General features: G+C 43.9%; 2 protein-coding genes and 1 long non-coding RNA gene across 3 annotated transcripts; 1 reads left to right on the forward strand and 2 right to left on the reverse strand.

Moving 5' to 3' along the window:
- Positions 1-640: 640 nt before the first annotated feature.
- On the reverse strand, positions 641-13,555 carry SFXN4 (sideroflexin 4). The gene is made up of 14 exons (XM_064464282.1): positions 13,450-13,555; positions 13,296-13,361; positions 11,411-11,485; positions 10,456-10,482; positions 10,307-10,361; positions 9,472-9,497; positions 7,996-8,046; positions 7,845-7,910; positions 7,662-7,730; positions 6,317-6,407; positions 4,535-4,650; positions 3,498-3,583; positions 2,234-2,348; positions 641-1,023 (listed from the first exon to the last, which is right to left on the reverse strand). Exons 1-14 carry the CDS (start codon positions 13,486-13,488, stop codon positions 946-948), a joined length of 960 nt encoding a protein of 319 aa, XP_064320352.1. The 5' UTR covers positions 13,489-13,555; the 3' UTR covers positions 641-945.
- On the forward strand, positions 2,348-13,112 carry LOC135315520 (uncharacterized). The gene is made up of 3 exons (XR_010375014.1): positions 2,348-2,626; positions 10,842-10,958; positions 12,739-13,112. It is a non-coding gene; the product is annotated as an uncharacterized LOC135315520 (long non-coding RNA).
- Positions 13,556-15,875: 2,320 nt separating the features above from the next.
- PRDX3 (peroxiredoxin 3) lies at positions 15,876-21,168 on the reverse strand. The gene is made up of 7 exons (XM_064464284.1): positions 21,016-21,168; positions 20,869-20,944; positions 20,573-20,714; positions 19,670-19,805; positions 17,774-17,877; positions 16,575-16,740; positions 15,876-16,069 (listed from the first exon to the last, which is right to left on the reverse strand). Exons 1-7 carry the CDS (start codon positions 21,049-21,051, stop codon positions 16,016-16,018), a joined length of 714 nt encoding a protein of 237 aa, XP_064320354.1. The 5' UTR covers positions 21,052-21,168; the 3' UTR covers positions 15,876-16,015.
- Positions 21,169-22,566: the final 1,398 nt, after the last annotated feature.

Genomic DNA, 22,566 nt, shown 5'->3' on the forward strand with positions numbered 1-22,566 from the left:
TCCCCTCTGCCAAACTCATTACTTTTCATTTATCCATTTGGTATTTCACCTGTTCTTACATCTGGTATCGTAAGCTCTTTCTGCAGCTCTTCACAGACTGCCCTGGTCCCCTGAATAATTTTGTATGATCACAATTTATCACCGCACTGATCAACAGGCTAACCCTTATGCCACATCTCAAGAGACAGCTTTTCTGTTTGGATAAACACCCTCAACCTGCAAAAGTGGTGATTCTTCATTGCCCCCATAAGGTCATAAAGCCACGGGATTTCCCAGTGCCTTCTGTGTAAGAGAAGTTCTAAAGCTCAAGGGGCATCAGGCCTCACAACTCCTTCAAGGATGTCAAGAAACGCAGGAGTCACTTTGTAGCCAAGTTTGACACCTGGTCCCTGAACATAAACAACTAAATTTAATGAATATTATATTGCCATCAAGGTTGCTTTGTCTAATACCAGCTTGATGGCTACCTCACTCATGTCTCATCCCTAAATGAGTGTTACTAAACACAAGGAAACATACAAAGTAAGTATTCTGAGAAGAACCAGCTTGACTTTACCCAAAGGACTACTGATGTTAATGCTTTTACCAGCTGTGTTCCCAGAAAGCAGCATGTCAAAAGCTGCAGCAGCAGAACAAACTGTTGTATTCAACAATCTTTTAATTAAGAAACCAATCGCATCAGGAAGCGTACAGAACACTGACAAATGCTGCTTTCTTGTACAAATAATTTACAGCATTATGTTATGGGTACATATCTGCCTGTGGGCTGGGACTCGCAAAATCATTTTGCAAAGTCTGCCTCTTTATAGGCCACACCGTTGTCCACCAAATCTGGTACATACGCCACCATAAATTCACGATTCACTCACATATGCCACTTGAATTTGTTGATGCATCCAGAATTAACTTCAATTGGAGCATGTATTTATATATTAAAGCTGGTCTCTAAATTCCCCTATTGTAGAATAACTCTGTTTCTTCTGTAGACGACAGAATTTCTGGTTCAAGGTCTGCTCGCTTTATCTGCAATGTATAGAAAAAGGGAATCAGGACCACCACATCCTGGTAAGTGTATGTTCAGTCCTCTTTACTGCATTGAATATTGCACAATTTGAAATACTGTATTTAGAAGCAAGACTGTGGGATTTGGGGTTCTTTGTTTATTTGGGGGGTTGAGGGACTTTTTTGTTTGGGGGCTTTTGTTTCTCCTGACATTTTCTGCATGTGCACACGTAGCAGAAGAAACATGTTTTATTTAAAATTAGAGGTACTCCTGAGATCTGAACAGAGCATTCATGACATTCTCTCCATTCACTGTAGAATCACAGAATCATTTAGGTTGGAAAAGACCTTTAAGATTGTGGAGTCCAACCATAAATGTATTTGGGTGACTCACCCAGGAGAACCTCTGCTGTGGGCTGAGCAATTGGGAAGCTCGAAGGGAACCAACCGGCCATACTCTCAGTACATAACTTCAATAAGTCCCCTCACTTGCGTTCAATTTACCCTTCTTGCCATATGAGATCAAGAAATCTAAAAAAAGGTATTACAGTGCCAGAAAGTTTAGGCAAATAAACCACTGAAAATTGCAAGAGCCCAGTCTACCATTTTCTGAGAATATTCACGCAGTGCTGAGAAGGGAGAGGCAATAAAGGCAGAAAGGAACCACAGGCTCCCCTACTCACTTAGCCTTCTCCAAAGCCCAAGGTTCAAGGGCTACATCCTTCACTTAAAACCTGCCAGGAAGGTGTACTTTCCAAAGGAACAGTCTAGACTGCACAGTTCAGTAAGGCAGGGTGAAGAGATGTCGCATGTGTGTTGGTTTACCTCTCTGAGGAGCTCATGCTGACTCTCCATGAAAGAAAATATTCTCATCTACATCCTTCCTTTCTCTAGCAGGACTGAAAACAGTGCTGGAAGAAGTTGGGTTCTAGTTCTTAAGACAGGTCTCCTGACCTTGTTTGCTTCAGAATTTTGTGAAAATCTGATATATCTACATTGAAAACTGTAACTATAGATAACACACAATGCAGCTTAGACCTAGCAAGTCCTGTAAGCCCCTGCCTAGTATGTGGGCCTTTACCAGCAGCCTCTCTGCTGCCCCATTTTACATGCACAGCCACATTAATACTATTGATTTTTTTCTATGTGGCCTTAAGACTGCTGGCCACAGTTACAGAATGACTTTTTAATATAACAATAATCCTAAATTAATTCCTATGAAAGGACTTACCTCCCCACACTGCGGGAACATACTAAGCGAAACTGGTAGCATCCCCGCTAGTACTGATGTAATCATGAGCATCCTCACTGAAGCCAAAGCACGTGGAGTTTTTGCAACTTTTGCTCTGTCCAAGACATTGAAAAAGTAAAGATGTCAGTTTGGGCTCAAAAAGTAATCTGATGGTGAGACAAAGAGCATTAGCTACTATTTTAGTGGTTGAAATTGCACTGAAACCTAGGCTTATGAATCCAAAAGATGCTTCCTTTATTTCCTATATTCTTACTCCTAAATTCCTGCTCTTTCCCTTTGTTTTGTATTTAGCTGCAGCATTTTCCAAGCCCAGATTGTCAATACAAGATTAAGAAAATAAGCAGCAAGATCAAAGCAACAGAAGATGAGAAGGTGCGTTAGTGCTTTCAGGTGCCTCAGTTCTCTATCCCAGCTGAAACCAGGACATTGACTGAGATTTGTCTTGCACTACCCTCTTTCCTTTCAAATTTAGTTCCTGTTGGCAGTCCTATTTTGCCTTGTGCAAAAATTTATTACTCAATATGTACTTAAATGCAGATGTAAGATAAAATTTTATGTCTTCTGGTAACAGGAGTCCCTTAAGCTAAAAAAAGGGGATAGGGAATTGATTTAGGCAATATCGAATTATAGGACATAGATGATCCCTACCTGTGTTATTTACATGACATAAGTGATCCCTACCAAAAGCTCAGGGCAGGCTAAGAATCCTCTCATAAAGCATACAATGAATTCTTATGATGATACAGGGCTTCTAAATGCTACAAAAGCAAGAACATGTTTAAAATATATGGAAATTGATTTGCAAGTTGGGTTCCAGTTTTAGTTGCAAATTCAAGTCCCATATTACATCTTCAGAAATAACAAATCTAAGCTAAGTGCTGTGAACAACCTTGATGTCAGACACTGGGACTGAAATCAAGTTAGGGAACATAGATGCTGGGAAACAGCCTGTCAGCACAAACATGTTTCCTGCATGGGAGCAGAGAGGAAACCCTTATAGTTGTACACAACCCCCTGCAAACCCTCAAAGCATGGATGTGGACACAACCAGATTCGTTTACTTATCTAAATGAATCATGGTAGCTGAAGAGAACCTTCCCAGATAATCACTTCTACCAAGGCAATTAATACCACAAACCGAAGGAAAAAAAAAACAAAACCAAATGGCAAATGGTAACCGTCACACTAAAAACCAGAACACACCCTGACCAGGCACCCCCAGCCCTTTTGCAGTACCTCCTACCTTTGCACAAAGTGCATAAGCACAGCTGGCAGGAAGAATGTTGTCCCAAACAAGACTGCTCTTGACAATGCTGTTTCTTTAACGGCCTCCAGGGAGAAAGATAAATGTTGTTAAAGCAGTGCTCTGTGAGCTACACATACTGCATGCCTCTGCGAGAACTTTTTTGTCTGATACTCTGGATTTTCAAGCAACAGGTTGATGAGGGATGAAAACATTTGTTAGATGAATTCTTTCTTGAATGGAAACTAAATTCCTACAAGTGGCAAATATTCCACTTGTGACTAAAAAATACCTTAAAAGGGAGTTGAAACTACTGCTGCCATATCTAGCCTTCCTACCATGACAGTAATTTTGCTGAGGCTTGCTTTTTTAGAGTTGTTCTGAATTTCTTCCAAATGGTTATACCTTCTGGGCATGCAAACTATCCTGTGTCAAATTTGAAGTTCTCTCTCCAGCTGTCCACAAGTCTATATCCTCATCTAGCTGTTTCCTCCTCTCTGGACAGCAGAAGAGAATAGGAGGGTCACTGATACCACATAAAATATGACTCCTTGCTCTAGTTCCTGTGCCAGGCTCTACAGTGGATACTGATGAACAAGGCAAGGAGCAAATGCAGAGTCAGCAACTGAAGCCCAAGGATAAATCAGGACATTACCCTTTGGGAGTCACAGCCTTTAAATGATATTCCCACTACAGAAGGAGCATGTGGTATGTACAATACAGGGCTTTTCTCTGAGGTGTCCTATCAGAAAAAGGTCCAAGAGTCTCTTCCTGAGGTGACTAGGGAAAGCAGAAATGCCTATGCTAGTGTCTCAACTCTGGCACTCGGTATACTAGGCTGGCAAGGCTGCTGACCCTTGACGACACAAGACAGGTGTCAACCTGGTTCCAGAGACCTAGTCTGAGCCTACCCAAAGATTCGGCACCTGATCTGGGATTCCTCACTTCAATATATCCAACTTGTAGCTGCTGTCAGCATCACATTCAGCTCTTAGCAGGGAGGAAAAGTCAAGAGAGGCCTCCATCCCCTTGCCTACCTTCTCACCAGCCTTCTGTGACAGTCCTACAACCTTGCCGTTCCTGTCCATCACTTCAATTCCATTCTCAAATTCTGGGCTTCTCACCACCACCACAGTAAATGCACTCATCAAGCCTGTGGAGTTAAAGAGGATTTTGCTTTAAAAGATCCAAAAGGACTATCTCAACAGTAACATTAATAATTATATGCATTTTTCCAGTTCAGCAGTTCACAACTGAATAAACTAGCAGCTTAAGAAGAAACTGCTCCAAAAAGATCTACTTGGGATCTTAACTTTTGTTTCAGAAGTTTGAGTGAGATTTTAAGGCCCAGTTGTAAAAGGTGCTTTATCGTTACGGACTCAGAGCTTTCATTCGCTGCCATCCAGCTCAAACCAAAAGTACTTTGTTCCTAAGAGAAAGAGGAGGGATTTGTGTTGTGGGTCGGTTTTGTACCAATCAGCACAAAATCCAGCATAGGAAAGATGACCCTGAAGGGAACAGACTTGAAATAAAGGCTGCATCCCTGTTTTGAAAGGAAGGGTGCCAGGGGAACACTGGCTCTAATATGTTCCTTTCCAGTATTATGGCACTTCTCTGCCCAGCTGTGCATCTGTCACAAATGGCAGTGCTTCAGCTGGATCCTAGATGAGAATGTTTGTCTCATCCAGACCTGGCTTTACAAGGTACCTGAAAACATCCATCCCACAGTCGATCACTGAAAACACAAGACTAAACCACTGGCATTTATAAAGGCCATGTCAAATGGCACTTAGTTATCTAACTGGTTTTCTCCTTTTCCTTTTCCAGACCAAGGTCTAGGCGTAACAGGACATAGTCTGGCAAACTGACCTGGTTTGAAATAGTAGATTTCTCTTTTTATTAGTTGTTGGCAGGGCTGTTCAATAAAGACATCAGTGTAACAGATGGCACTTTTCAAACACTGGACTAATACTAATCATTTACCCTCAGGTTTCTCTCTGTATTTAAGAAAATGGAAGCACATTTTAACACCTGCTCCAAGGGAAACAAGTCGGAAAGCTCTTCTACAGATCCTCAGAAAGATTTGAGTAGCCACCTCACATAACTTGGAACAGAAGAGATAACAGTTGTTTTAATTTTACCAGTTTCCCCCTAGGAAAGGCCAAAGATTTCTTTAATGGCATTAGAAAAACAGTTAATGACATCAAACGGTTAAACTTGTCCTGGTATTACTTCACCATGTCAGTAGAGCTGTTCCAGTAATGAACTGAGTGCCACTACCTTGCAAGGTTTTAACAGTCTGTTGGAGCGACTCCCACTTTCCACAGGCCCAGCAGTCAGGTAGCCAGCAGCAGCCCCAACCCCAGTAAGGAACTATGCCAGTGCACACCCAGGGCTGCATCGCACTCTAGTGTCAGGTATGTGCCACACCAGGTCGTGCCAGGTCAGGTGCTGCTGCCCTCCTGATGCCTCCTGGCGGTTTCAGGTATAATGTCCAAACCAAAGAAATATGCCAACTGCATCCCTGGATATCTTTGGAGAAACAGCTGCATGTCATGCATACAAAGGTCAGGAGAGTGCTCCGCAGATCTAAAACTAAAAACCAACGAGCATCAAATAGAGGTCAGCTACACTGATCGGTGAGTGTTAACTCTCACACAGAAGGGACCGTACCCAGCAAAGGCAGTCAGAGAAGGTGGCTAGGAAAAAAAATCAGACCACATGTGTGCAAGGGCAAGAAAATTCTACAGTCAAGATTCTGTGGGGGCAGCAAATGGCCCTCAGGCCAGCTGCACAATGTGCAGTTTCTTTATGCTCACCAAGGAGAGGAGCGGGTAGAAGTTTTTTGACGACTAGTTGTGTTAACGAACTCTTCAACGTGTATCGATTCATGAAGACAAAAGGAAGAGCCTAAGGCATTGGGAGGAAACAGGCACCTTCTATTAAAAAAATGTGCAGTATTTCAGTACATGCAACAGTTTAGGAAAATAATACATAGTTACTATCTATAAAAATAAACAAATGCCTTGGTTTAATATTCCAACAAAATACATATGTTCTTTAATTACTGACGGTATTTGTAATCGCTTTTAGGTAAGAATACAAAATATTATGATAAAGCATTAAACGTCATTATGTATAGGACAACAGCAATATGAATACAAAGACAAAAACGAAAACAATTACCTCTGACTAATATTCTTTGGACATCTGTCCATCTGCCTTGTGACACATGTTGCTCTCTCCCCCAAACAGGACACCTGGTACACTTGCGCATTTGTTCCTGATTCTCTGCAGTTTCTATATTCCCGCAATACATTTGCGGGAAGTTTCATTTAGGAAGAAATGGCCAGGACACCAGCTAGCACTCAGAGCCTCCCTTGGATGACAAAGGGGAAGAACTCCCACATTTGCCCACAGGCATAGCCGCCTCCTCAGACCTCTGTAAAATCCTGAGCACTGCTGGCCCAACTGTTTTGCCTAGTGGACAGAGGTGAAAGTCCATCTAACAGAAGCAGGAACAGCCATAGTTTTCTACCAGAAGGCTTATAAAAGTCACTGTTTATTGTGGAGAGTGAGGAAGTGCATTATAGGGGCACCTACACTTGCAATGAGTGTCATGAGGGTACCGGAGCTCATTCTGATGTAGCAAACTCTGGAAACCGCAAATTCCTATGCCAGCACAGAGCTAGCGAGGTAGCCTTCAGCTACCTTGCCCTCCTGGAAGGCTAATTAACCTGCATTCAGTGCAGTATTTTCCTGGCTATGCTGCTTCTGGGATCTGAGCTAAGTCTACCCAGGGCAGACGCTTGCAGATTTCACCACTTTTCTAGAGCCAGACAGATCTCTTCCACAGCACCACAACTATAGCAGCCCAGTAAGTTATTCTGTGTTTGTAAACCCTGGCTGTTTCCTCTCACCACCCATTTTCTAAGCTTGCAGAATAAAGAAAAGGGCAGAAGAGGAAGCATCAGAGGAAGCCAAGCAAGTTATTGGCTGACAGATGATCAGGAAAATTCTTATCCTCAACAGTCCTGGGGTAAGACATCAGAGTAGAGCATTAAAGAGCATAATCCTGAAGGGTATCTGGCAGTATGATTATCTCAGTGCCTACTCATTCTCAGGAGAGCTTATTAGGAAAGTAATCACTGAGCAAATACATACACCAATACATGCTGCATAGGAAACGGCTCCCAAGCTGAAGATGATCTGCTTTTCTTGAACCGAGTACTCCTAAGAAGGACAGAAGAAACACTCCATAAATGCATTTGTGAAACACTTGTAAATCATGTTCAAAACGGTCTTGTACAATTAAGATGATTTAAAAAAAAAAAAATCGACACATACTTCAGCCTTTGTAGTACCATTTCCATTTAATAGGGTGAATCCTGTGGTATATGTGTGAAACACGAACTGCAGAAAGGAGAGATTATAAGCAAATATGAATTTGGGATTGAGACCAGAAGACTTGTAAATGTAGAAACGAAGAGGTAATTACCTGAGAAAAGAAAGTCTGTTTCGTCCCAAGCTGAAGAGATGAAGCAACAACCTAAGAGGAAAATCCCACAAGAAAATTAGATTTGATGAGTCTAGAAATTTTAGTGAGCAATAGTGGGCTACAGCATGAAGAGAACTGCTGTGTTACTATTTGCAGCAGCGTCAAAGGCTCCAGTCAGCACACGAAGCCCTTTGCCCTGATTCTAGGCTAATGCACTTTCCTGCCACAGATGTGACATATTCACTTTTTCTATCCAATATAAAACACAGAGACACAGTGGTTAAAACATTGTGTGAAAGAATATTTGGGCAAGATGCTTTCTTACCCAAAATAAAAAAATGCATTTGTACATGTGAAGCTTAAATAGATGCAAATAAAATCACAAAGATGATAAAAATGCAATTAATTAAAGTAGTGAATGAGAAAGGGTCGGATTGCTTTGACTAGTAGGGATATACTAGATCTACCTGATCTAAGATCAAAGATTCTAGGATTTACTTCCCAAGTCAGACAGTGAATAAGAACTTCAGTTTCAATAAACCACAGCCTTTCTTGAGGTCTGGCCTACCATACGTGGAACATACCCAACGTACAGAGTCGATCAGGATAAGGCGAATACTGAATAAGAGGAGGGCACAGAATGTTCAAAGCCTCAGAGGAGGATCAGTAATTCATGTAATATCAGTGGATCAACTACCTTTATTATTAATGCCAGCACTGATTCTAATCACATCTATGAAAGAGCTTTAAGCTGTAAATATAAAAAAGAAATACTTCTGTTAATTCTATTAGTGTTCTTAAGGAATTTCATTAAAGTCTTGATGACTGTTATACTTTCTAGCAGTGCCGTACAAGTTCATGATGTAATCTCTATATGGAATGACAGATCTCTGTATGTGTACTCATATGCCAAAACCAAAGGCAGACACATCTAAATAAATAATCATGCATATAACTGCAGCTACAAATTTTATGAAACAAAATGGTGAATTTTTGAGCACTGGAACAAGAGTTTATTTTTGTATCTTTTGTAATTTCTTCACACCACCATTTCTTACTTGCAAATGCACAATCAACATAAGAAAAAAATCATATTCTGGGTCTGAAACACCGAACACAAGGTCTGACTCCTTCCTACCATAGTTCCAGTTTTTTGATGTTAAACAGACCAAAACCAGGCCTTGCTCTCAACGCCAAGTGAATTTCATCCTGCATCAGAAAGCTGACCTTCACACATGAACAATCCGTTTGAATTCTGCTGAAGGAAGGTAGCTAACAGGTTTGGGGTTCCCATGAGATTCCCTAAGGGCTCGATTTCTAGATCACTCAGCAGTTCCCATGAAATAGACATCTTCTAAAAGGGTTGTGCTGAAAATACAACTAAGAAGCCTAAAACCTTCTATTCCCTCCCTCCAACCTCTGGCTTTGGAAAAATGTAAGCCCAGCAGAACACTAGCATCTTTTGTGATTACTCACCAATGGAAGACATATGGGCAGGAAGGCTAAAAAGAAAAAAAACTTCATTTCAGTAAAAATAACTGCTGAGTCTAGATTTTGAGCAGAAAACTCCCCTTACCTCCCTCCTCTAGTTTCAGCTCTACGTAAAACACTGCCCACAAAAAAACCACCATCACCATGGACTTCAGTTCTAACCTTTGTCTCTCATTCCTCATTCAAGAGCCCAGGAACCTAGTCATGGCTTCCAGCCAAAAGAAGCCCTTGTGAACTCCACCCAGCGTGGCTACTCAAACTATATAACTGAGTTTCAAACAGAAATTGCTTCTCCTCACTATTCAAAAAGAGATAGGTGGCAACAAAGGCTGTCACAGCTGTGAGTGGTTATACAAGATAACAAGTAAATAGCCTAAGTATGGTTACATCTGATTAACAACCTGTTCTGTCTTGGCTCCCTAAACACCACCCCAAGCAGACCTTATCTGACAGAACAGCAAGTAAATGTATATAGTAGCCACATTCATCAGCAAAAGCTTAGCTTACAGTAAGCTGTTTTACATGTGGAGGGATTTGGAAACTCATTCTGTAGTGACAGAAACCAGCGACTGGTCAGACTATTTCCACCTAGCTGAGCAGACGAACTGTGGGAAAAACTCCTCAGGATGACTGTAGGAATAAATAAATCTTCAAGAGACGTGAGAATGCAACTAACAGAAGTAAGAGTCTATGTGGTTTTCTACATGGAGAAGGGTATCACTGTAGTGTCACAGTGGCTATTTACTCTGAGCTACTCCCTTTCAATGCTTCAGTCACATACACAGAACTTCTCTGAAGGGAGCTTACTCTGTGAACTTACCCGGAGGCCTAAACAAAACGGGAATTATCTTGTCTGTATCAGGATGTACACTGGACTTAAAAGAAAAGAAAAAAGTCAAATCAGACCACCTTTGCCATACTTGAATAGGAAAGAAAAAATAAATATTTCTAAATATTTTGTAAACTTACCAGGCTCAGCACGAAGGCTTGTTTTGTCTAAACGATTTGAAAATTAGGTTAGTCATCAAGTTTCAGAAGAGACTGGGTAAAATCTTCTTTCTAAATTTACTATTTCTTTTTTTTCCAATTTATTATATCTTTTTTTCTGTTAATTATTTTTTCCCATAAAATTTATATTCGTATACACCTTGTTGAAGAGAACTTACTCACATCGCACGTGCTGTGTAACAGCACCAAAGTACACGTTATGGCAGAACAGAAAGTTAACTTTAAAATGTTAAGCTAGTAGGTATTTTCAAACAGAAAACAACTCTTAAATACGGCTAAAAGCCTAAACACTTGTGTTAGGATTTCAGCTTTTCTGGAATCACAGAAGTTTTTCTTTCTCCTTTCAGACTTCAACACAAAAGGTACAAAATGCCACATGGGAAGGGCCAAGCCCAAAGTAAATCAAAGGAAGGACTCCTCCTAACAAAGCAAGGGCTCAGCACTACTTTCCAGCAACTCCACAAGTAAGTCTTCCACCCAAGCACTGCTACTGCTCATTTTGTGAGACACGAAACCAAACCAACCTGCCCTCTATACAATGACGCAACATCAAAGATTCAAAATGAACTTAGTAAGCATTTTACATATTCATCACCTACTTACATCATCCCAGCTGAGGACAGACAGGCTTAAAGCAGTGATTACTAGAGTGATCTGAGAGTCTTTTAAATTCAGCTACATGAATTACAACAGAGCATTCTTCAGGATGATAATACTGCAATTTGGCACCAGTAGACATCCGAAGAAATTCCTACCAGATTCACAGTTTAGAAAAATCTCTGTAGTAATGAGTTTTTCTTGTATTATCCCTTGTATCTGAATCTCAGTATGCTGTCACCTAGATCTTGTACTAATAGCAACTATTTCAGCCATGAAAAAGACACCTCTGTTTTCTATAAACTGTGCTCCAAAATACCTGATCATTCTGTATGGGCTCACTTAGCGTCTTTCCACTGTTTTGTAATAATGACCTGGCGCTTCTTATTTCATCCTATATTTGAGAAAAAAACAAACCAGTGAGGAAAAAAATAACTCAGATTTCAGTATTCTACAGTGCAATATATTGGTTATAAGACACATTAAATACAAACCTAGAATGTCAAGCTAATGCACCTGTCCTTCACCAAAGAAGTTAAAGCAAGAACACACCTTGACACACAACTAATTCACAGTCATAAAAACTTTTAGATGATTCAGGCCCCCCTGGTCCCTTTAAGTGTCAGTCCTTCACCCCATTACGTAAATGCACCTGTACTTTATGCACATGAAGAGCCTCACTGAAATCAAGAGTGTTAGTCTTGTACTTAAAGTCACACATGTGTGCTGGCAAATTCAAAGATTTGCCACCAAAGCAACTCTCTGATATCCCCACAGGCACCTAGATGACTGTTTTAAAATGAAATTCCAAACCAGACTTTTAAAATTACCAGGAATGAGTCACAACATCACTAGATGTTCCTGCATGTTCACAAATGTGTGATCAAGTTTTGCATCTTACACTCTTCCTTTAAACTTGGCTTAAGCTTTTAATTATGGAAAACAGGTACACTTAAACAAAGAGAATAAAACTGTAACCTCATGTAGTTATCCATAGTCTCATAAAAAGCTGCCCCTCTCAGGAGAATTTATGGGATGATTTGACTTTTCTCCAACAGGCACATCTCTATTTGAAAGTGTATTTTAATTAAAGGAGCTGTGAACTAATCCTAGATCTCCAAATCCCTGAACATACTATAAAATTTTCTTGTTGGCGTTTACATACATATACATTTAGTAAATTATGTTATTTGTACATGTGAATATATAGATATGTATTCATACATGTATAGAGGTTGATGAATAGATACACACAACACTAACTGCAAGTGACGAGTAAATATCTCATGTACACAGTTCATCTTGTGTACATTTTGACAGTGTTCTTTTGCTTTAATGGAGCTTTCCCTTAAAAAACATTTTAAAAATCATTCAACAAAAAATCCTTTAACATAGTGATCAAACAGCTGACTCTCATACGACGTGCTGTGCTCTTCCCTATGTCACCCCTGACAAAACATGGACTGACAGAAAAGCACATCTTCCCCAGAATTTTGCTGCCATGACAGTTCCTGAAATTTAGAAGCTACACTTCACAACCGACAATGTGTTTAGTGTCACACTTTCAATAATTAATGTTAAAATTGTGATAATCATTCTCTGGTATAAAAAGGCCCTAAAAATCAGATGTTCTCCCTCTTGGGGGAGGATTTCTTTCAGTACAGCTGCTTGGAGGAGAATCAAAGAGCTTCATGACCTTCAGATTACACTGCACCACAAGGATGGGTATGTCGACTGGCCAGCAGAGATTTTGGGTGCCCATGATGCAGTTCAGCAAACCTGTCCTCCCCAAAGCTGCAACAGATCATTTAAGAGCAGCCGGCCCAGCCACTCCCTTCATCTCCTTTGTCTTTGGGGGTTTCCTGATTCTCTGACGGGCTGATCCAACTGTTGGCACAGCAGCCACGGCCTGAGCAGGACTGTTGAAATGGTAGCGTCTAGAAATGCCCTTTGTTTTGTGTAATTATATATAGAAACGCATATGTGTATACTTCTATTTCTTATACATGTGTATGTACGTATTTTAATTTTCCTCAGAAGCCTTATTTTACACCTTAGTACAGCCAAAGCTCGCAAGGCTGACTGCGAACCCTCCCGTCGGCGGTGCCGCCCCGCAGAGCCCCGGCACAAAGGGCGGGGAACCCCCTCCACCCCCAGACACCCGCCCCCTCCTGCCGCCGGTGTAGCCGGGCCACAGCACTCACGGAGGACTTCAGCAGCAGCAGGGGATCCAAGGCGTCCGTCCAGAGAAGAAACCTCTGGAAAAAAGACTGACAGAAACACGTTTCAGGGAGACGGGGCGTTATCTGGGAGGCAGCCCGCCCAGCCCCGCCGCCCCGGTCTCCCCCGGCTCCTGACCTGGCCCTCCGCCCGCCAGAACCGCAGGTTGGCCTCCATGGCGCCGCGGCGCCGGAAAGGCGCTGCCGGGGGACGGTCCGGCTGCTGCACGCTCCGCCCGGGTCCCGCACCGCCGTGCTGGGATCCCACCGCCCCGCGGGGCCGCCTAGCGCCGCGGCCCTTCCATGGGGAGAGCGGCTGGAAAGCTCTGCGGCGGCGAAGGGCCTGGGGGTGCTGGCTGACAGCCGGCTGAGCAAGAGCCAGCAGTGCCCGGGTGGCCAAGGAGCCCACCAGCCCCCGGGCTTGTGTCAGCACTGGTGTGGCCAGCAGGAGCCGGGCAGGGATGGGGCCCCTGTGCTCGGCACTGGGGAGGCCCCACCTCGAATGCTGGGCTCAGGTTTGGGCCCCTCGGGACAAGGAGGACCTTGAGGTGCTGGAGCGTGTCCAGAGAAGGGCAATGGAGCTGGGGCAGGGTCTGGAGCACAAGTGTGCTGGGGAGTGGCTGAGGGAGCTGGGGGGGTTATCCTGGAGGAGGCTGAGGGGAGACCTTATCGCTCTCTGCAGCTGCCTGAGAGGGGCTGGAGTGAGGTGGGGGTCGGTCTCTTCTCCTAAGTAACAAGTAATAGGACGAGAGGAAATGGCTTCAAGCTGCATCAGGGGAGGTTTAGACTGGGTATTAGGAAAAATATCTTCACTGAAAGAGTGGCCAGGCATTGGCACAGGCTGCCCAGAGAGGTGGGGGAGTCACCATCCCTGGGGGTGTTCAAAAAACGGGTAGTTGTGGCACTTCAGGACATGGTTTAGGAGGCCTGGGGATGCTGGGTTGACAGTTGGACTTGGTGATCCTAGAGGTCTTTTCCAACCTTTATGATTCTATGATTCCATGACCCTGCTGTGGAGGAGGGAGGAGGGAGGGAGGGAGCTGCTGGCTGGCCCCAGACCAGGAAGCTGCAGCCTGTGGCCTAGGAGCACCCTCAGGGCAGGCCCCAGAGCCCGGGGAGCAGACTCTGGTTAGGAAAGGGCTGATTGCCTTTTCCCCTTCCATCAGTTTCTCCACACACGACCTGGGAAGGCAGCATCGAGAGCAGGACTGCAGAGAAACCCTCTGCGTCCGCTGCATTGACTTCAAATGGCTAAGGCAAGAGAAGGATACATCCAGGTAAAAGACCAGCATGTCGCTGCCCTGTGGTTTCATGGGCACAAACAGCTGCCATCACCACCACTAGCACGTTATTTTGCATTAACTGAGCTGTGCAGGAGTTTAACTTCACATATTGTAGGCACAGGAGATCAGGTTTCTTGGAAAAATTGCATGGATAGTATTGGATTTACACAAAACAGAACTAAAACACTGGGACTGAACAGAGATTTGCAAGTACCAAAACCTGGAGCATCACCAGGCACCGCACAATGTCAGGTTCATTTTTCCATCCTTTCACTTACGTTGCAGTCCTGATACCTGTTATAAAGTGAACTTAGGACACAACAGCCATCTTGCCAAGGTGTTTCCCTTGTACTTCTGTTTATCTTAATTCTTTTCCCCTGCTTAGAAGAGCTGAAGATGAAAACCACAAACCCATTCAGTAATGTATCAATTTATCCAGCCCTTAGCAGCACACCACTGTCTACAGGCTATTCACCACGGTACGCAAAGGCAATCCCAGCTGTTAGCTGCCTGCTGTGAACAAAGGTAGAGAAGACAGTTTCTAAGGCAATGCAACTTAATCTAACTTCTTCAAAATAGAGAAATGGGAATCTTTGGGGAAAAAGTGAAAGAAAAGTAACACACCCGCTGCTAGTCATTGTGAAGATTTATTATTATAGCTAGAAATGTTACATTGTTTTCAGGCAGTACAACATTTCACCTAGTAAGGTTTTCCTGGAGGCAGATTCAAGCCAATAAGCAATGCCTTAAATGACAGATGACTGTCATTAAGCTCCAGTAAGTACACTATTGGGATTCAGGTTTTTACCATATCCCAAGCTGAATGTTAGTTCTTCATACTCGTTAATGCTCGTGTGTAGCTGCATTGCATCTTGACTGTATGCAGGATTAAAATGGCACATATTTATATTCCTTTTGTCTTGTAGTGCATTTACACAGAAAAACGGGGATTTTTTTGTTACATTCATCTCTTCCTCTGCAAAACTGATTAGAACCAGACCACATATCAAAATTTTATTTTCTGTATTGTCCTCATTATTTCAAACTCCTGTTACAGAATTTCATTTTTCATGTGAGAAAACGTGGGACAGTTTCTTCTGGTCCAAAACTAATTAAGGAGACAGGAAAAACCCAGTGGAATACAACTGTAATTTGTATTCTTGTCATATTCACGAAGAGGAGCAGTGGTCACAGAAATTAATGAAACAAGTTGCAAAAGCGGGGGGGTGAAAAAAGCCTTAGTTTTTACCCTTCTTTTTAAAAGAAGACAAGGGAGTCAGTAACTATTTCAGCATTTAATTTCTTTTTAAATATCAGAAAATGAGAACTTTTATTTTTATTCTTTTTTTTTTATAATCACAGCTGCTTTCTTGATGTCTTCAGCATACAGTAACTAAGAGTTTTGTCCACATATTTCAGTGTTTATGTATGCACTTTCTCAAAATATTCTTTAGAAGCTTCTGGGCTTGGTTTGATCTGTCAAGAAAAGAAACTTTAGTTATTATATGCTGTAACTAAGATACAAAAATTACAGATTTGACATTTTATCCAACAAAATCCATGTGTACTTTATAAAAACAATAGGTTATTTCTGTTTCTGTACTCGGTTAAAAGATGAAAGCCCAAATGATGTACAAGCTACTGCTTGCAAAGTTTAAGTACATAACACGTTTCTGCTGCTAAATATCAAGCAGGGCATTAAGTAAGTAAGAATTCTGAAGACAACTGGTGGAGAGTGCAAGTCAAATTTAGAGTTTTAAATAAAATTTGTGTCTTCTAAAAGAAAATGATCCTTCACAGAGATCACACATACAGTACCATACAAATGGACTAAACTGGTGCAACCAATAAAAGCCTCAGGTTTATACAACAGGGACAGATTCAGTCAAGCACCTCACATTCAAGTGGTTCTCAGCCCTTAAGGCATGCAAAAATATGCCAGGGTCTATAATTAGAAAACCGATATTTAGCAGACACTTACTGTAGGGGAGTCTGGAGTCCAGTTTGCCGGGCAAACCTCTCCGTGGGTTTCCACATACTGGAATGCTTTCACCAAGCGGAGGGTCTCTTCCACGCTGCGACCGACGGGGAGATCGTTGATACTGAGATGCTTGATAATCCCATTTGGATCAATGATGAAGAGACCTCTGTAATTGAGCAAGAATTTAGGGAATGCGAATCACCTTCCAAGACCAAACACAAGAAGCTGGATGAACTATTTCATCAAGGCAGTTATTCTTAGATGCACGTAGCAGAGTTACAGTAGCAATACAGTGATATATTGTTTGTTAGTGCAGGGATCAAAAGCCAAGGGCCAGTCAACTGGTATGGTATTGTGAAATTACAGAGAAGGCATAAAGACTAATAATAATAATAATAATAGAGACAGATGTATGGTACAGGTAGTACTTCTATTTCCACCTGTATTTCAAAGTTGATAGCCGGCATCCTTCCCATGTATTTTTGATATGAAAATCCAAAGGTACTGAGTAAAAAATTGCTTATGCATTAAGCTACTAAATTAAATCCTGTTGCATATAAACATTTGTGAAAACCAAAGTCCCAGTCCTACCATATTAATTAACTTGTCAACAAATAAATGCCAGAAGTTCCTGATCCAAAGAGATTGGGAGCCAAAGGTCTCCAGAAGCCTCCTACCCAATCCAACGGATCTCAGGGACCGCTATTTGCTTTTAACAGGTATTCCCATGGTGGAGAAGGAAATTTTTTTTTTTCTTCTAGATAATTATTGGGTTGACTGTAGTGGCCTCTAGGACTACTGCTTTAGAAACTTCTAACACAGAAGTTAAGGCAGTCTCTTCTTCCAGAAGAAACAAAACAAAAAAGCAAACAAAAAAAGGGATAGACCCCTAAATTGTGAAAAAATGTGAAACTAACATGCTCTTCTGTCGTACTCATTTTCCTTAGTGACATGGAGTTCTCCCACTGACTCAGAACAGAATAGCTGGCTTTCCCCTGCACGTGTTCTCAGAGAGGCCTGGAACCATTCTCAATGACCACAATGGCCATGTGCCCTTCTCCTAGGGCAAAGTTCTGCAGAAAAACGTTAACATCCTACAGTCTTCATTTGATCCTTGTGCAGTTTCCCCTGCAGAAGGGAACAGCATGGCTCATGTTGGTTTAGATTAGGTTGTGTCATAACCCAGTATCATGCGTTACCTTAGCGCTATGCCAGGCCCTTCTAGCAGCACACCATAATCGCGGGAGATCTGTTTTGTGAGGTCCGACAGAACTGGAATATTCATTTTGCCCAAACCACCGCTCTAGAGAAAAGAATAACATTCCATTTTGTTACAAAACGCTTCTTGGGATTATCCTTCTTGAGCTGCTGGATTGGGTGCTCAGGAGGGTACACTAACAACAAAACGCATTCATGCCATTTGTTCCATGAAAGGAACAGTGCGGGTGGGGTGGGGGGTTGTTGTTTGGTTTGTTTTTTTTGAAGTAGTCAGGAACATTTGGTTTCTCTGCAACATGAAAACTCCTTTTGCACTGACCATTTCAGAATTGCTTATTTTGGTGGTAAAAGGCCACCTATGACAACAGCCATAGATTTTTCAGAAAGATTTCCCTTGTACCCTATTCAGGAGCTTTGAAGCTTTGAATTTCTACTGCATATTTAAGTGTTCGAAATTAATATGAACATGGTGGGGAGGGAAGACAAAACTGCATACTACGAACAGGCAAAAGACAATGCTTCTAACAGCCACACTAGGTACGTCAGAGTTCTGCTGCTCCCTCTGTTTAGTGCATGCTTTTTTTCCCCCTCGCCCAAATCAATTTAAATACTATTTGGAGAGTCAATCAAGATTTCTTTCAGTTTTGCAATATACGGGAACCACAGCAGAGATAAGCTCTCTATCCTTGAAACAAACCCAGAGTTTGTTAGCTTTTCTGTTCCTGGCATCACCGGTGAATCATTGTGTAATCTCAGTCACTCTGACCCTGATCCTACAAATCCTAGTCTGCAACGGAGTTCTCGTAGGCAGAGCTTTGAGCACAGATGTCAGAGAAACCAAGGCCTAAGCCTCTCCAGGTGTCACTTTCCTGTCTGCACCACCACGGAATTCCTTCCACCCTTTGCAGGGTGTTTTGCTCCATGTGCACAAGCAGTCCCTGACTGGCATACGCTGAACAGCTTTCGTGTTAAGTGGTGAAGTCAGTCCACAACCACATTTTAGAGCTTTGAACAAAGCATGCAGAAAAATTAAATACTCTCAATAGGTTCAGCCACACCATGTTAAGCCTACCAAACTCTCCTCCCTCCCCTGTATGTTACAATGGCAGAGCTATGCACCAGGAGGCATTCTGGTCTGCCAGCACTACTGCAGACTGCTGTCCACACGGGTAATGACTGATGGCACAGGAGCTGCTGCACCCTCCTGCGATGCTTCTGATCCGCTACAACTCACCAAACCAGTGAGGTGCTTTATGCGATCAAAAGTGGGCGTTTTTATATACATCTGAAAGAGGCTCCTCTCCAGTGAAGGGCCATCTTTATCGCCTTCTTTCCCTGAAGAAAGCTGATGGCCTCTGTTTGTATTGCAGAAGTGAAACTATTTCAGCAAGTGAGAGTTAATAATACCAGTGCTCCAATAAACTGGTTGTTCTTCTCCTTCCATTCTGAAGCCACCACTGTTCGCTACTGGTTAACAATAATGACTAAACAGCTGCTGTTCAATTTCTGTGAGGGTGCACACAAACCATCAGCTCTAACAAGAAGCTTCGGACAGTGACATGTATACTGAGTATTTGTCTTTCGAGGCATAGAAACATAAGGATATGTTTTGTAAGGATATGATGTAACCTAAAAGACTATGAAAAGAGCAAAACAAAGATGAAAAAAAATACCCAAATTATTAAAGAAAAGAGCAAGAAAACAAAGGCTGAGTTCGGAATTATGTCATCAAATGTAGAAGTTAATCACATATTACTTTAGGCAGTCTACTGAAATCGGTGTTTGCACAATCATTTATTCAATGCTTTTTCTCAGGAGCTCTTGTGAAAAGAAAGGAAACCAACAGAGAAAGCCCCAAAAAGCTGCTCAATTCATACCTTTCGCGGCGTATTGATCCAGGCCAGATGACAAAAATGAGAATCCACAGAAACTGCCACCACTTCGCAGTTTGCATCATGAAATTCATTTGCTTTGTTGCTAAAAGCCACAATTTCTGTGGGGCAGACAAAGGTGCTGGGTGGGAAGAGAGAACAGGTTGTAATGATTCTGCAGTCTTTTCAGAGAATTATTTTAGAAAAGACTCTCTTGTCTGTTTCTAGGCACTAAGGTAGCAGAGCGCCTCCTTTAGCCTGGTAATTTTAACCATGTTTCCTGCTCAAGATTAGTCTCAGTCAGTCCCAAAGCAACAGCCGTAGCCACCTAGCTAGCATACCCGTTTTTGGCCTTCGGTTATAGACAGATTTTTTGCAGAGACGGAGAAACTGTCTCTGCTAGACCCTCGCTAGACAGAGAGTTTTTGGAACCTGTAGCAGAAAGGACTGCAGGTTAAATCCTCCCCCACGTGCCCACGTACACCAGGACGTTCTTGGCAATTCAAGTGTTCTAGACAGGCTCAATGCTCCCTGTTTGCCCTTTGCACTGCAGCTGTCAAGCTGCGGTTCTGCTAGCCCTGATGCTTAAAAGGAGACAGTCTCCAACGCGACCCCGAACTGCACCCGCAATGCCCTCACCCCCGGGACCTGGCGGTAAGAGGAACCACACTTGCAAGGCCTGCAGCTAGGAGATGCTCTCTAGCTTCCAGACCCATTGCTTTGGCACACAGTGGCCACCTGCCCCCAAGCCTTGTCGCTCACGCTCCAGAAATGGACACATATGCCTTGCAAGGCTAGCCCGGATAAGGCAAAAAGCGCCGCTTTGGACAGCCATGATCTGCAGCAGCACTTGTGATGACCTTCAGCAAGGCCGGAGGCCCATCGTAGAGGGGAGGAAACCACACTCACAAGTCCAGGGGGTAGAAGAAGAGGACCAGGTATTTCCCCTTGAAATCATCCAGGCTCATCTCCTTGAACTCCCCGTTAACAACAGCCGTTCCCTTGAAAAACGGGGCGTGTTGTGTAACGGCTGGAGCGAAGCGCCGGCAGCCTGCGGGGGAGAAAAGATAGCAGCGGGCCGGGCCGCCTCCCCCTCCCCCTCCCCCTCGCCCTCCGCAGGGGCGTCCGGACCCGCAGGAGAGGCGCCCGCCGCCTGGCCCGGGAGCGGCGCGTCCGTCCGTCCCCGCCGCGTTCCTCGCACTTACCGAGGCTGAGCTGGCGGCGGGCGCAGGGCGGGGGTCGCGCCGTCAGCTCCCTCCCGGCGGCGGCAGCAGCGGGCACCTGCGGGGGGACAACGGGGGTCAGAGCCGGGGGGACTGGGGGGGGCCGGGGAGGGCCGGGCGGTCACTTACCGCGCTCCGCAGGAGCCTTCCCAGGGCGGCGGCCATCTTGAGCGCGGCGGCGGGCGGAGGCGGGCCCCGCGGCCGCGGGAGGGACGGGGCGGCTTCGGGCGGGCCCGTAGCGCGGCCGCCCCTCGGCCGCGCCCGCCCGGCACCGGTTTGCGAGCGGGGCAGGGGCTGAGCCCGGCGCCCGCCGCTGGGGCCCGCGGAGCTGATGTAGCTGGGGCGGGGCCGCCGATGGGACCGAGTTTTGGTGCGTGCCGGTACAGACCGAAACGGCTCGTGCTCAGAAACATCCCAGATATACAAACTATTCAAATGCAATTGGCTCTGACTTTATTGAGCTCGCTCAGATTATAGTTGTTTAATTGTAGTTAAACAACTCCGGCGCGATAGCTGTGTGCCTGCTTAGCTCCTCTCGGCTGTGAGCTGATGCAAACCAAAGCATTGCCCCATTTCCCACGCAAGCACTTATTGCCGCTAATGGGCAGCGCTGCGTTAAGCTCGGCATGTGTCTGTGGCCTCCATCTGCCCTGGAGGTTCGCCCCAGTTCTGGTCGCTACACAGGCTGTCACTGGGGAACCACACTGGTCCAGCCCCAGGAGGAGCGGTTGGGATGTACGTTAGCTCTGGGGGAGGTAGGAGAGCTGTAAAACCCCGTCACAGGCCTCCTGTCTTCTGCCAGATGTCAGCAGCACAGGAAAGGTGTACAGCTTGTGGAAGGGACCACATCTGATACAGGCAAACCTATCCCTCTGAAGCTGGGGGCTTCAGAGAGTTTGCTGTTGAAGCCCAAGCTCCCACACCTCAAGCTAAAGGAGCTACTTTAACAGAGTCAGTCGTGCAGTACAAGTTTTTTTCAGGCTATTTTTGTTAAATAACTGATGGTGGCAGCAACAGAGACCACCTTCACCAGGAAGCCACCAGCTGCTGGCCCTGTTTTAGGCCATGTGCTTTGAAGCAGCACAAGTGCTGAGCACAACCCAGCGTACTGAAAATCAAACACTTTCTAAAAGTCCATTTTCTCAACTTCTTTTTGAGTGTTTCTTCATCTAAGTAGTCAAATCTAGTTGAATCCAGTTTCACTTCTGGGTTTTCATAATTTCTGGTTTAATATTCATATTTGTAAATATCTACAGCCTTTTATGAAGGCGAGATTCCACCTTGTGAACTAGAGAGAAGTCTGGCTCCACTAGCAGGATGAGCTTAGCCATGAGCAGCTGGGGCCAAGGCCAAAGGCAGCTGGAGCAATGTCAGCTACATCCCAGGCCCCTGGGATGAGCTCAGTGCATACTGCATATATATTTCCAAACAAATTAGCAAACTTATTCCTGGTACTTATCTGTCTGGCATGGGCCGGTCACTTCTGTAATAGCCAACCCTCTGCCCCTCAAAAGAAGGAGGCTACGTGCAACCTGCCTGTTAGGGTTGGTCACTAGCCAATATTAACTCTCTACTATGTCCAGGAACTGTTTGGGGCAGTGTTAGTGTTGTCCAAAAGCAGGCTGAGACCTTTAACATCATCACTAGTTTCAGTTGCTAGTGCCTTTTTGTGGCACTCCT

The sequence above is a fragment of the Phalacrocorax carbo genome, chromosome 12 (assembly GCF_963921805.1).
Source record: "Phalacrocorax carbo chromosome 12, bPhaCar2.1, whole genome shotgun sequence".
NCBI classification, from domain to species: Eukaryota; Metazoa; Chordata; class Aves; order Suliformes; family Phalacrocoracidae; genus Phalacrocorax; species Phalacrocorax carbo.

Bases quoted from the DNA above. Each gene is read 5' to 3' on its own strand.
- SFXN4 (XM_064464282.1), bottom strand. From the start codon at position 13,488: ATGGAGGCCAACCTGCGGTTCTGGCGGGCGGAGGGCCAG. The intron at 10,483-11,410 runs GTATTTTGGAGC...CAAATCGTTTAG, and splicing joins AGCCCATACAGAATGATCAG to ACAAAACAAGCCTTCGTGCT. The intron at 10,362-10,455 runs GTAAGTTTACAA...TTTTCTTTTAAG, and splicing joins AAGCCTTCGTGCTGAGCCTG to TCCAGTGTACATCCTGATAC.
- PRDX3 (XM_064464284.1), bottom strand. From the start codon at position 21,051: ATGGCCGCCGCCCTGGGAAGGCTCCTGCGGAGCGCG. The intron at 20,715-20,868 runs GTAAGTGCGAGG...TCTCCCCCGCAG, and splicing joins CCGCCGCCAGCTCAGCCTCG to GCTGCCGGCGCTTCGCTCCA. The intron at 17,878-19,669 runs GTATGAATTGAG...TCTTTTCTCTAG, and splicing joins GGATCAATACGCCGCGAAAG to AGCGGTGGTTTGGGCAAAAT.